This window comes from Sceloporus occidentalis, unplaced genomic scaffold (assembly GCF_023333645.1).
Source record: "Sceloporus occidentalis isolate IW3139 unplaced genomic scaffold, rSceOcc1.0.p SCAF_5, whole genome shotgun sequence".
In the NCBI taxonomy this organism is placed as follows: domain Eukaryota; kingdom Metazoa; phylum Chordata; class Lepidosauria; order Squamata; family Phrynosomatidae; genus Sceloporus; species Sceloporus occidentalis.
Window position 1 is genome coordinate 14,510,857 of NW_028316985.1, and position 15,408 is coordinate 14,526,264.

A 15,408-nucleotide genomic window follows, 5' to 3' on the forward strand; every position below is an offset into this window, starting at 1 on the left:
GATGAAAAGGAAATGGAATGGAGGAAGCCTGTGCATCAATCATCCTTTGTTTAGGTACCAGATGTCATTTTTTGTAAATAAATAAATATAAATTTTTATATATTAATAAATACATTTTATACACACACACACACTATATATATATATATATATATATATAATTATTACCCCACCCTTCCATCTGGAGCTAGGCAGCTCATAGCCATGGTAATACATACAATGCAATACAAAATAAACCTCTACATCCCCTCCCTCCCTCTTCTTCAACAAATAATATCAACATAATAATAATTAAAATAACTAAGATACCATACAGACATGAAAACCAATATTTAAGACACATTAGAGACCGAAGTCAGGACAACAGGAATATATATTTATTAATATATAATAATAATAATTATATATATATATATATATATATATATATATATATATATGTATATGTGTATATGTATATATGCAATACAAATAATTTCAAGCATGCATTGATGTTTCAGGCCCTGGCTGGAGCCGGAGATGATGCGTGGGAAGAAGGGGAAGGGTTGCCGGGGCAACCAGGTGCTCTGTGACGTCAGCCGGGATGCAGGGGCTCTCTGTTGGCCCAGAGGGGAGTCCCCGCCCCAGGGGCGATTGTGACGTCAGGGAGACCCCAGTCCCGGGGCGCCACCGGCGGGAAGGCCCTGGGAGGCCCTGGCCTCTCGCCCCGCGGACCTTGGGGAGGGCGGGCGCATCAGAGGGCAGGGCAGGGCAGGGGAGGGAGGGAGGGAAGCTGGGGGGCGGGAGGGCCGGGGGCCATGCCGCTGTGGGAGCTGCTGAGACCATCGCAGTGAGGAACACGCGGAGGAGACCACCAGGGCAAGATGGAGAATAAATATCCTTTCCCCCAAAGGAAGGGGGGACCTATACCCACACACCCCTTTCATGCATCCCTGCCCAAAAGACCCTCCAACCCACCCCCGTCCCTGCCCAAAGCATCCTCTTCTGATCCCACCCCCATCCATGCCCAAGGACCCTCATAAAAATGTCTTAGACATGAAGCCCCATCCCTGCCAAAAAAATAAATAAATAAGAACCAGCTAAAAAGGTTACATGATGACCCCCACCGACCCACCCCCATCCCTGCCCAAAGCATCCTGCTAAAAATGGGTTGCATGATCATCCAACCCACCCCCATCCCAGGCTAAAAGGTTTTATTAAAAAGGGGTTATATGACCCCCCAACTCACCCCCATCCCTTCCTAAAAGATCCTGGTAAAAATAGGTTGCATGATCCCACCCCCAATCCCTGGCCAAAAGACCTTGTTAAAAATGGGTTTCATGACCCCCAGCCACCTCCCATTCCTTGGGGGGAAAAACACCTGTTAAAAATGGAGCCCACAATCCCCCACCCACCCCTGCCCAAAACAGTTAAAAATCAGTGGCATGACTCCCCCCCCCCCCCCCCGCAACCCATTCCCATCCCTGCCCAAAAGGTCCCTTTTTAAATGGGTTGCAGGAGGAGAAGGGGTGGCATTTCCTCACCAGATTCAAATCCTGGACAGGAGGATGAGCATCACTGTTGTTGTGGGCCTTCAAGTCATTTCATGGGGTTTTCTCAGCAAGGTTTCTTCAGAAGGCCATTGCCATTGCCATTGCTCTGAGAGGCTGAGAGTGTGTAACCTACTCAATGAGTTTACGTGGCTGAGCCAGGATTCGAACCCTACTCTCCAGAGTCCAGTACTCAAACCACTATGCCAACCTGGCTCCCTGGGCATCAGTATCCACACCCAAGAATGGTCTCTTGCTTCCTGTGTGTCCTAGAGGTGTATCAAGAGCAAAATGCAATTCTTCATTTTAAAAAACAAAAGTCAATCAGTGTAAAAGTCCCATTGGGCTGCATCCACACTGCAGAAATAATCCAGTTTGATGCCTATTTAACTGCCAGGGCTCAGTGGTATAGTGGGACCTTTAGCTTTCTCAGTCAGAGAGCTCTGTTGCCACAACAAAGTATAATTCGCAGGATCCCATAACAATGAGCCATGGCAGTTAAAGTAGTATGAAAAATGGATTATTCCTGCTGTGTAGAAGCAGTCTTTATTTTTAACAGGTAACCTTAGAGGTAGCCGGTTAGAAGTAGCCCTTTGAGGGGTAGAAGTAAGCTTACCTCTCACCCCCTAAAAAAAACATACTTTGGGTTTAAAGCTTAGAGAATGGGACTCATCCCCCCCCATCACCACCACTGAAGGAGACTGGCAGTTTATTTGGCCATGTGCCAGTGTATCATAGTAGTTTGAATGTTGGATATAACTCTGGAGACCAGAGTTTGATTCCCAACTCAGCCATGAAACCCACTAGGTGAACTTGGGCAAATCACACTCTCTCAGCCCCAGGAGAAGGCAATGGCAAACCTCTGAACAAATCTTGCCAAGAAAACCCCATGATAGGTTCGCGTTAGGATCATCATAAGTTGGAAAGGATTTGAAGGCACACAACAACAACAACAGAAAGGAAGGCCATTGTCAAAATGTAGCTGCCCATCATCATTTCTGCCTCCCCTCCATCTTGAACCCGTAGAACACAACTTAATTCTGTCTGCGATAATTAGAAAAGCTTATGTAGGTATATAAGGAGCAAAAAGGCAATATGAAATGAAGAACCTTATCAGTTTCTGTCATCACCTTGCTTCCATGGCAATTTTCCTTCTTTTGCAAAAAAAGGAAATTATCCAAATCTAAAGAAATGTGCCCTTTTCAGTCCAGGGAACAGTTCTTCTAGTGTACTTCCAATTTTGTTTAAATGCAGGACAACTGCTATTGCATCTAGAAATGATCATACTGGGAGAAAAAATAATAAAACAGCACTCATTTCTCCATGTGAAAAAATAATTTCTTTTGCACTGTCTCTATGGGCTGCATCTGCAAAAACAATCCAGTTTGACACTACTTTAACTGCTATGGCTCAATGCTATCGGATGCTGGGAATTGTAGTTTGTTGTGGCACCAGAGCTATCCGACAGAGAAGGCTAAATATCTCACAGAACTACCGTTCCCAGAATTCCATAGCACTGAGCCAGAGCAGTTAAAGTGGGGTCAAACTGGGTTATTTCTGCAGTGCAGATGCAGCCACAGAGAGACTTTTGTTTCTAACAAGATTTCAAAACAATATGGCTGCGATGAAAAAAACAACACCTTCAGTCATTAGATCACCTTTTATGGCCAATACTTTTTGAATGAAGAAAACTGCCACGCTGCCTTGAGAGTTTCCTTAATTTGCTTTTCTTTACGTGGTTCATGGACATCATCTTTGATGAATTTAGGGATGGCAAGATTAACATAGATAAGACCTTGAAACTGTTCAATAAGATGGAAGTCAGCTACGACTACGTTCATGTGAAAAAAGTGTTTAAGGTGAGGAAAAAAGTACTTTTATTCCTACTAAAGATGGAGTAGATTTGAAATCAAGATAAAATATATTGCATATCAAATATATAGGGCCTCTGGAATAATCCTTTTCATTTCTTTCAGTGTGGAGGCTTGTCCCTCAGAGCAAAAATGCATAAGCAAAAAAGAGGAAGACAAAAATACAAAACACACATTTATGGGTTCCAGATGCCATAACTTTAATTTTTGATCCTAGGAATTTTGCCTTCACATGGGGCACAGATCCAAATCATTGACTGACCCATTTGCCAACCATTTTACTGTCTAGTTTTCCCTTCTTACAGGGTGACCAGATGTGATTACCACAACGGAGGACAAGGGGCCTCTAAATGTAGGACATTCAAGAAAAATGCAGGACATTACAACATATAAAAGCTAAAAACCCTAATATAAATATAAATTCATTTCATATTGTTTATGTACAGCTATATTTTGTATATTTTATTATGTAAGCTGAATTTTCTGATGAACTCATCTTCATTAAAACGCCTGGTTGGCTTGCAAGATACTTATAGAACTCTGAGAAAGACAAATGCTTAAAATTGTACTTTACCAGCGACAAACACTTGACAGAATCTCCTGTGAAATTATTCCTCTCATTGATCCGTTGTGCTGAAATTAAGGGAGGTGGGGAAACCCCTTTCAACATTTGCATTGCGCTTCTTAGTCATGCTCCAAATGGGGGACATTTTGGAATTCCTCCTAGACAGAAGGTTGAAATGTAGGACATGTCCTGGAAAAGAGGGGAACATCTGGTCCCCTTGCCTTTTCAGGAACTTCTGTGTGGTTTCCCAACACTATCTGGGAATGTGAATTGTGGCAACACCTCAAGGGCCCTTAAGGGGAGCCTCCATAACTGGAAACAAGTAAATCCTGCTCCACAACAAAGAGATCTGACTTGTCAAACACTGTAACAAATAAAGTTGCAAACAGGACATGCACATGCACCTCACAGTCACAACAGCTTGCAATTTATTTCTTAATGAAAGCTATGCTGCTGAGCAGCTCTGTTGAAGTGTTACTATAAATGATCATATAGCCTTTATCTAGACTCATTGCAAATTCTTTCTTTCCATCTAGAAAAATGACAAACAGAAGTCGGGATTCATCACCATGGAAGATTTTAGGGCAATTTACCGAACGATTTTGCACAGGCCTGAACTTAGCGAACTCTTCAGCAGCTACGCACCAAACAAAAAAGTTCTGACAGCAGCAAATCTCGCTGACTTTCTGAGAAAGGAACAGTTTGAACTTAATGCCGATGACCGAAGAGCTATTTCTCTCATTAATAGATACGAACCCATTGAAGAAGGTACACTGATGCTTTAAGAGTATAAGTAATTTAATTTGGTACCATGGCTTTGTATTTTCATCGAAATAATGAGTAATGAATTGTGAATAGTTCTGAATCTATAGGTTGTGGTAATATAATGGGTATTTGAAAGAAAAATGCTATACTGTGTAAAACGCGATTACAGTGATCCCATAGTATCTGGTGGAATTTGGTTCAAGCGTCAAAATCTGTAAGTGCTCAAGTCCTGTTAAATAGAATAACATAGTAAAATGGGGTCCCTTATATAAATGGAATTCATATATATATATATATATATATATCCCTGCAATATAGAATTCATGGATAAATAATCTGTGGATACGGAGAGCTGACTGCATAAATTTTCTCAATTTCTAAATGTGCAGTTGGTTAGCAACTTGATCTAGCGAGGATGAAAGCAAAGAAATATTTTTTTTAAAAAAAATGCCTTGCGTTCTGTATCCAGATTTGTATGTCTTGTTATCATGTAAACACATCTAATAGAATATCAGCACTATAATAAAAATGCATTGCAGTGATAACTTTATTAGACTTTATTATTCTGCAGTCGGTCTCCTATGGTGGGAGGAAAATGGGCAGCAGTTGCTGGTCTTGTAGACCCTTCTCACCCCCAGTTAAGTGGCCTGTGCTGTTTTGTATTGGTTACATCATAAATGAAACTGGTGCGGACTTCATGAGCACTACTTGCTATGCCTTTGATTCTATGGGTTGTGGCTACTCTATGTAAAGATTGTAAAACATTTTTGTAATTTTGAAGCAGCACCTGCTCTGTAGCATTTACTCTGCATGTCTGTATAAAATCAAATTGTGTGCATTTGTCAAATTATTGTTATTTTTAACATTAAAGGAATGCACTGCCTACAGAAATAAATAAGAAAAGACATTTTATATTTCTTTGTTGAAAGATTATTGCAATTTGTACTGGATAAGATGGAAATGTGCTCTCTCTTTGAATGTATTAAGATGTGGATTTGTTGGTTTGTGCTTACATTATATTATCACTATTATGATACAGAAAATGAATTATAAATTGTATAAACAACTAATGTGTGGCCAAATAATAATTTGTATGGATCATGTAAGTAAATGTTCAACATAGATAACAAATGCAACCATGTATGTTTCAAATAATAATAAATGATGGCAATCTTATTTGGACTGTATTTCTGTATAAAACTGCTGAATGCTGACTGTAATGTTACTGTCTGGAGTAATGAATTTATACAACATTGTAAGCAATAGGACAAAGCACCTACATGTTGATTAACAGCAGTTGTTAATCCCAGTCTGTTGAACTCAGTGGGATTTAACACTGAGTGAACATGTAGAGGATTGTACTATATATTAAAATGAGTATCATTGTTATCCTGTATGAAGTACAATGTAGGTCTTAACTAAGAAAGGGTATGTTAAATGTAGTAATGATCATCATTTTCATCCTGATGTTTAGTTAAAGCGTAATAAGGTATTCTCATTGTTTAAAAAACATACTGTACATGAAGATAGAATGTTTTAATGCTCTGATATTCCCATAAACAATAACTTTTTTGTAGCAGCCTCATTCATTTGAATGACATTTGTGTTTTTTCAGCACTTTGAGAAATCAAAGGCTTTCATGGCCGGAATCCATAGTTTTTTTGTGGGTTTTTTGGGCTATGTGGCCCTGTTCTAGAAGAGTTACTTCCTGACGTTTCACCAGCATCTGTGGCTGGCATCTTCAGAGAAGGCTGACAAAACGTCAGGAAGAAACTCTTCTAGAACATGGACACATAGCCCGAAAAACCCACAAAAAACTTTGAGAAATGGTGGCCATGTTTATTTTTGCAAAACAGCCCTAAGAAATATTGCACTGAGTGCTACTCTGAGAAAACCTTTCCTTTTTTAAAAAAAAAGCCTTATTCCTCATTCCCAATTTGAGACATGAAATTCCATTTTTAAACTAATCATACATCAGCACCACTAATAAACACTCTATCGGCCTTGTGATTTAGCACATGCACAGCGTCACTACCTTCCAGGACTACTTTAACTCAAAACTGTTCAAGAGTAGTAAGAACATGGTGTATTTCTCTGAAGCCCACTATAATTAGAATTGGGATGGAGTATCTTTGACTTTGAGCTTTGGAGAATTATAGGCCACTATTTTATGACATTTGCTTTAGTCTAATAAAGATACTATCCTAATATGGATTCTGGGATTTTTATAATGGGAAAGCACAGTTGTCTTTGCTTTTAAAAGGGTATGCCATGTGGTTTTTCATGTGACATATAAATATATAGGTATCAATTAAAATCACCATCAAATAACATTATTTTGAATATGGACACCCTGAACTTTGTGACTTGAACTCACTGAATCCCCTATACTTTTTTGTAGGTTCTTGTAATATCAGACATTTAGTAACTAAAAGGTTGTGCCTATTTCATTCTGAATTATCCTGTTCCTTACACAAGTTACAGTGTACAAAATATCTTAATTATGTTTTATTTCTATTCTCTTCTAAATTAGCAAATTTCTTTATTTCTTTCTGTTATAATGGGCCTGGTGGTGGTGGTGGTGGTGGTGGTTGCTTTTAAATTCTGTCTTTATGTTTTTAAATTATTGCTACCCTGTTTTCTCTGCCCAATTTTTCTTGTTACACTGAGTGTTATATTAGAGATCTCCATGCTCAGTCATGGTTTCTCAATTCAAGAGCTAACTTGAAAGAAAACAGTAAGGCAAAGTAGGAAAGAAAACTGAAGGACAACATGATTTTCAAATTGTGGCCCAGATTGCTGTAAGTGTTTGGTTTCCGACCATTGTGATAACACTGGGATGTGACTTTCTTTTTTTAACAATAGTTTTATTACTACATAAAATGTTTTTAAAAAGCAAATACCAAATATTCAAAACACAACATCCATTATAACCAGAAAAAAGGGGAAAATACATTTGTACATATACCACATAGAATATAAACTAATGACTCTCCTTTTCCATCAAAAATAGGTTGTTCCTTTAATCTTCTTTGGTTCTTCTGTAAACTTATTTCTTATCTCCAATTCAATACCTCTGCCCCTTTCCATTATCTTATGATGAGTGATCTGGTAATCTACATCTTCAAATCATTGTTAATATATCTTACTTCACCTAGTCTTATTCGAATTTATTTCTTATACCTACAGTGCAATTTATTATTTGAAACGTATTCTTGCAATTTTCTCACATTTCCCTTCCCAAAGGGATAAAACAGTTCCAATCCTCTCTATGTTGTTTTGTTGTCTTAACACTGAGCAAAGTTCTTAGTTTCGGATGTGAGAGGTAAATTTCAGATGTACTATAGATTGTCACAGGAACAGCTTTGCAACCAGATGGTTTGTGATAAAATCTGTTTTCTCACATAGTTAGCTCTGACTATACTTTAGTGTTGTTGTTGCTGTTGTTGTTGTTGTTGTGTGCCTTCAAGTTATTTGTGACTTGTGGTGGCCCTAAGGCAAACCAATTATAGCCGTTTTCTTGGGAGGTTTCTTCAGAAGGGGCTTGCCATTGCTATCATCTGAGGCTGAGAGGATGTGACCTAACCAGGGTCATTCTGGGATTTTAGGCTGAAGCAGGGATTCAAGCCCTGGTCTCCAGAGCTGTAGTCCCCACTGGCTCAGTGACCAGCTTTCCAGCTTTCAATTCACAAACTGTCTGCTACTCAAATGAGCAGCTTTCTGTATGAATTAAATATTATACCACCACAATCCAGTCAGTTAAAAAAAAAAAACCAAAGGCCAAGTACTTGCTACTTTCATAGCTCAATGTTATTTGAGATATACAGTGGAGCCTCGGGTTACGAAATTAATTCGTTCCGCGGCCGCTTTCGTAACCCGAACGGCTTTCGCAAGCCGAATCCCCATAGCCGCTAATGGGGAAAAGCCGCGATTTGGTGTAAAATCGCGCCGAAAAGCACCAAAAGTTTTTTCGGGACCCGAAAAAACTTTCGTAACCCGGATCAATAATTTCCTATGGGTTTTTTTCGGGTCCCGAAAAATTCGTAACCCGGGTATTTCGTATCCCGAGGTTCCACTGTATATCATAAAATTAGTTAACCTTATTGTTGTTCTTATGTGTCTTGAAGTCATTTTTTGACTTACAGTGACCCAAAGGCAAACCTATCACAGGGTTTTCTAGGGCTGAGGGTGTATGACTCACCCAAGGTTTCCATGGCCAAGCAAGGAATCAAACCTTGGTCTCCAGAGTTGTAGTGACACCACTAGTATATTGTGGGGACTCAGACCACCTAATACAAAGTGTTTAAAGGCATGTTACAGAGCGTCGAAAAGTGGTGCTCTGCCTGCGCTGTCATTAGCTGCGCCGAGAAGCCCCAGCGGCCAAACCGCGAGGCTTCCCGGCACAGCTAAAAAGAAGCTTGGCGCTTCTCTTTCCGTCGTGGCTATGACACCACAAGGCGCCAATGGCGCACTCGCAGCGTCATATGTGCCGTGTGATGTGTGGACGCAGTGCGTCTGCTACATCAAGATGTTGCTCCCCGTTTGTATAGGGCGCCACCATTTTCTATGCGCAGAGCGCGTATTAGGGTTGGGGACATCTGGAAAGGATGCCCCTTTCTAACCCTAGTATGCGCTCATCGTGTACTAGGGTGCCCATTTGTAATGGGCCATTGCCAAGTTTAGAGCTACACCAGAAATTTTAGAGTTATACATTGCATCCTATAACTTAGAGGATTGCTATTTTTCCTCCCTTGCATTTACACTTTGGGTAGTGCTCCAGGTAGCAGGCAGCAATCACAGTGTACAGATGATGTACAGCTGCTAAAATAAATACTCTCCCAATGATTATGGAGTATATTGCAATTACATTTGATGTTACTCACTGGTCTGTAACTGCAGTCTGCAACTAACTGTGGACTGGATGAAGACGAACAAATTGATGCCTAATCCAGACAAGCTGGGTGTGTTCCTAGTGGGTCAAAAACGGAGAGAAGGGAATAGGGACTCAGCCTGTGTTGGATTGTTTTATACTCACCTTTACTGCTCAGGGGATCTGATGTCTAATAGTTAGCAGTAATGAATTTTTCATCAGTGTCTAACACTGGATACATAATGTTTTGTGCCTTCAAGTGGTTTCTAATTTATGGCGACCCTAAGAGGGACCTATCATGGGGTTTTCTGGGGCAGAGTGTGTCTGCCACACCCAAGGTCAGGGTTTCCTTGGTTGAGCAGGGAACTGAATCTTGTTCTCCAGAGTCATAGTCTGACTCTCAAACCATTACACCATACTAGCTTTCTGGATACAGTAGGCCCTTGGTATCCACTTGGTTCCAGGACCTCCAAGGATACCAAAATCCATGGATGCTCAAGTCCCATTATATACAATGGCATAGTAAAATGGTGCCCCTTATACAAATCAAGGTTTGCTTTTTGGACTTTATATATATATTCAAACATTTTCACTCTGTGGATGCTTGATTTCATGGATAAAGAATCTGTGGATACAGAGGACTGACTCTATGTAAGTATTAAATACTATTAAATACATATAGTCATTTGCAAGAAAATAGATGTTATTAGCTCCCCTGCCCCCAAACAGCAGTCCCATTTCTATAGAATGCTGATTCCTGTCAGACATATTCACCCAATATACCATGTTTAGTCTATAATAATAATAATAAAGATTTATTTATAGCCCGCCCAATCACGAAGAATCCGGGTGGGTTACAACAATAAAATACATCAATTACAATAGAGTTAAAAATCAAACCCTAGACCTACTGCTCCCCCATACCCAGTACTAAAACAGAATTAAACAATAATAGTATAAAAAACATTAAAAGCATTTTAAAAAAGGCAGAAACATAGGTGGGGAAGAATAGACAAATGAGGGGACAATATCTCTGTATCTGGGGAGGGTAACTAAGTTGGAAAGGCCTGCCGGAAGAGATCCGTCTTGAGTGCTTTCTTAAAAGCTGTCAGAGTGGAAATGTGACGGATCTCCTCTGACAGGTCGTTCCATAGTTTAGGAGCAGTAGTAGAGAAGGTCCTCTGGGAAACTGATGTTAACCTAGATTTTTTTGGCTGTAGTAGATTTCTTCCAGAGGACCTTAGTGTGCGGGGTGGACAATAGGGAAGAAGGCATTCCCTCAAGTACTCTGGGGGCCCATGTCATGTAGGGCTTTAAAGGTAATCACCAACACCTTGTACTTTGCCCAGAAACTAATAGGCAGCCAGTGCAGGGACTTCAAGACCGGTGTTATATGGTCATTCCTAGAAGTTCCTGTGATCAATCTGGCTGCCATAATGTAAGTCTTACTATGGCGTGGGACACACTGCGGTGTCCTAGCGGCGATAGTAGGGCTTGGGAGTGCACACCAACTACAGGTTCCTGAGCCCTATGACGTGCAGGTGGTGGCATTATTGAGTGGCACTGCCCACACAGGCATGTAGATGACGTGTGGGCATCTGAGTGCCCACACATCTCTTACAGGAAGCAGCACCATAGGACTGCATTGCAGCCCTTAGGATGGCACAAAAAAGAAGCCACTCTAGGCGGATTCTTTTTTGCTGTGCAGCTTTGTCCCATGGTTTGGTTGCTGTGGCAATGCTGCGTAGCAAAGAGGGCCGACGTTTTGTTGCCAGAGTGTACCAGCCCTATATACCAGAGGGTTTGGACTGTCCAGTCCAGAGGTATTTGACTTCAGCCTAAAATAAGATTGACAGCACAATCCTAAACATATTGTATATACTTGACTATACGTTAAGCTTATGTATAAGTCAAGAGCAGGTTTTGAGGCCAACATTTATGGATTTGGATATGACCCATGGATGAATCCAGGGCAAAATTTAGAGGCATGTAACAAAGGAGCTAAAGGATGAGATGGAGCTTTTACACTATTTGTTAAATAACCAAGAGCTAAAGGATGAAACAAAGGAAAACTATGCCGAAGAACTTACAAAATTCTAATAGGCACAACTTTTGTGTTCACCCTAAATGCTGGATGGATGAGAAACTAGAGAGTCAATGCTTCCAGGACAGATTACCTTTCACCGGGGATGGTTCCTTTTTAAAATAAGAATTAAAGTATAGTACTTATATTGACCCATGGATAAGTTGACTTAGATTTTTGGGGTCAAATTTTTTGACCAAAATTTCTAGACTAACACATGAATATATACAGTAATTACTTTGAAACCCATCCTATGATGTTCAACAGGGGCTATTTCCAGAAATCGCATACAGCACTATCCTTAGTAGTTTTATTCAGCAATTAATCTCACTGAATATAACAAAGTTTATGGTAAATTGAGTATATGTTGGAGTTTCCTTAGGTTTCAATTGTATGCCTATTTACAGGGAATAATTTCCACTAAATGTAGAATTGGGCTGTAAGAGGCTTGTACACCATCACAGACTCTGAGCTTAAAACTTTGTTCACTTGGCACATTTGATGTTTCTGTCAAAATATGTAAGGTCTAAACCACTCTGTGGGGTTCAAGTGCACGATTATGTTCTCCTCCTCTAAAGCAGGTAGGGAAGGAATGTTATTTACCAATATGACTGGCTGGTAATATTACTGATCTAATTTAATAAAGGGAAAAACAATAACGTTCCTAAAAAGGGAAGCAGAAGTATTTGGTGTAATGTCCCATCTATATCATACTAGCACAATATTAACTGTTTCTTTTTAGCAAGAAGAATCATCCATGTGCAGGAAGGTTGCATGAGTGATAGTGCAGGTTCAGAGGTCAGAATCATTATTACCTCAGGGTTTAAGAGACAGCTACTTTTCACCTTATATTAAAAAGGTAGTTATTTCTCCTATCTCCAGATCAGCTGGATAACTGCAACACACCAAAGGGTAAGAATGTCTCTAAAGTGCAAAGAAGCCTATGTGGAATTCATAGGTTGCTGACCTTAAATGTTCAAAAAGCCTAATGAGACTGACTTGGAAAGTCTTTTTTCTTTCCTTTAAAAGAATATCTTTTGGGCCTTTGTAATATTGGATACCTTCTGGTGAGCTGCACTGATGTTTTCAAGATTTCTCAGCATGTAGGGTAATAAAGGGCCATAGTGTTTACTACTGCTTGTCATAAAAGCGGTGCAACTTTTATTATCTTCCATGCTGAGCAAACTTGAAATTGTCCTTCAAGAACAAAGTCTTCTTTTTCTTCCGCCCCTTTCCATTTTTCTCTTCTTTTCCCTCCCTCCTTCCATCAGTGTACATTGCATTTTAAGAGAATGAGAGGACAGATCCAGGCTCCACACAGTTTACAGAATAAAGCAAGAGAAGTGAGTGAGGATTACTAGGAAAATATGTAATTGTTTCAGTTGCTTATGCATAGACAGATACGGTGGGTGGGTGGTGGTAAAATCATGCTCTCGTCTCCACTCCCACATCCTCTACAACTGGAATGCAGGACCATCAATATCCCTCCTCACACTGTTCAAGAGATGTAGGATAAGAAAAAAAGCAAACAACCCAATCCAGTATGTTTCTGTTCATTTAAATAACATAAATTCAGCAAGACTGAAGTTTTTTTTATGAAGTCCCAAGAGAAGGGAGTCTTGAGCCCTTCATAACATTTTGAACTGCACTTCTTATCAACAGTAGACTAGAGAATGGTAAGAGATACTGTGAATTACAATCTATCCACATGTGGAGGGCCCCACATGTCTGATCCTTGATGCACACAATACAGTTCTATAGCAGTTTTAAATAGCCAGGAGCAAGGTGGATCCAAAACACTGGGAGTTGGGTTCTAACATACTTTATTTTACTGTGTTTCTATGTGGTTTTATTCATTTGTTTAAAGTTTTTGGAGCGTGTTCACACTGTAAAGCAATAGCAATAATAACAATAACACATTAGTAGGTTTCAATACTTTAAAATCTTTTCTCTCTCTTTGTCTCCAATTCTGCTGTCCCCCAGAAGTGCCACATTTATAATCCAAACTTTTTTCTTCTCAACCACAGTTATGTCTGATACATTAAATTCCAATTGTTTATCAGTTTGAAATCACAGAGTCTCATAAAAATTTTACTTCAACATTTCCAACTATTTTTTCAGGCTTATGTTCCTACTTGTTCTTTGCAGATGGCAAATCATATTTTTGCATAAATTCCAATGTATTACTGGAGCCACCTTATCATGGCATTTCTTATAGCCAGTCTGTGAAACCTTCCCGCATGAACGAATTCCAAATAAACTGACAAAACATGTAAACTGAAATTGCTACAGCACAACAGCGCAATCACAAAAAGAGACATAGTTTATGCATATATATACCACAAATCCCCAAAACTGGGACTCAATAAAGCTTATGAAAATTAAAACAGAGAATAAAATACACACAAAGCCAGATCAAGGGGTGGGTTCAAGCAGGGACTTAGCCAGGATTTTAGGAAGGGGGGAGGGGGTCCAGACTAAGTGCCACCATTATATTGGGGCTTGGGTGTGGCGGCGCAGCAGCACGCACCATTCATTTTTCTAACAGAAGGGGAGGTCCTGACCCCAAGACCCCCCCTTGGCTATGTTCCTGGTTCAAGTTTTTTTAATCTCTGTTGACACAGCCTTATACTACAGCAAAAGTTTGAGCCATCCTGTCTCTGAGGGGGTCAGCAATAGGAAAGTGGTAGTGTTTCAAGGCAATACCTTCTCCCCAGTCCAATTGCTGGCCACCAGCAAGAAGTATTATACTCTATGAATGGACAAATTTTTAGGTTTGTATTTCCCCTGGATGAAAATTATTTTAAACCTCCATAGTTGTTCTGTTACAAATATGAAATGATCTGTAAATTACAGTTAATTCTTCCACTGAACGGAACTGCAAATGAAATTCTTTTCCACTTGTGCTGGCCATTTGTATTTGTTTGGCTTTTTCCAGCATGGAGTGAACCTTCCTGCACTTGCCTGTGGTTTAAAGGATTTAAAGATCAGTCTTTCACAGAAAAAAGAAAATAAAAGTAGCAACACTAATTCAGCACGATGGCTGAATATGTAGAGAGTCAAAGCCAGACTTTCAAGAGTTACTCACTTAAAGCTCTGAACCTTGATGAATACATCTGTTAGTTATTGTTTCTCTCACAACTGATTTTTACATTTAAAAAAAAAAATCACATGGTTTCTCATCTCATTCTGAGTATGAAGTAAATTGTCAGTTGTGATCAATTCTTTTCAGTGATGAGTTGAAATGAAATGTTCTCTCATTCTCATTTTCCAGTAGCAGAATATCTCTGGACATAGAAGATTCTTTTAGATGTAATAGCTAGTAACCTATGTGGTTCTAATATATAATGAGTATGTTGAATATACAGTAGTTCCTTTTCAAATCAGTCTAACGCTGGTGAGAAACAGGAAGGTGGATGAAATTCCAGATCATGGAAATGTTGCTTTGTTGAAGAATCTTTTGCCCATTATGGCCACAGGCGGGATAATTTCTGTGAGTTGCCTGCTTGCTCAGGCCTATGGCCTCCCTGATTAAGTCTACCAGAGGTTTGTTGTTGTTGTTGGTTGCTGTCAAGTCATTGATAACTTAAAGCAACCCTGAGGCAAACCTCTCCTGGGGTTTTCTCGGCAAGATTTGTTCAGAGAAGGTTTGCCATTGCCATCCTCTGAGGCTGAAAATGTGTATTTTGCCCACAGTTACCCAGTGGGTTTCATGGCCAAGCTGG

General features: G+C 39.8%; 1 protein-coding gene across 1 annotated transcript in view; it reads left to right on the forward strand.

Moving 5' to 3' along the window:
- Positions 1–863: 863 nt before the first annotated feature.
- Positions 864–15,408, forward strand: part of LOC149311680 (1-phosphatidylinositol 4,5-bisphosphate phosphodiesterase zeta-1-like) — a 54,654-nt gene continuing 40,109 nt past the window's right edge. The window contains exons 1-3 of the mRNA XM_089526597.1: positions 864–874; positions 3,265–3,388; positions 4,502–4,733. Coding sequence (XP_089382723.1) covers positions 864–874; positions 3,265–3,388; positions 4,502–4,733 — 367 coding nt within the window. The remainder of the gene's footprint in view (positions 875–3,264; positions 3,389–4,501; positions 4,734–15,408) is intronic.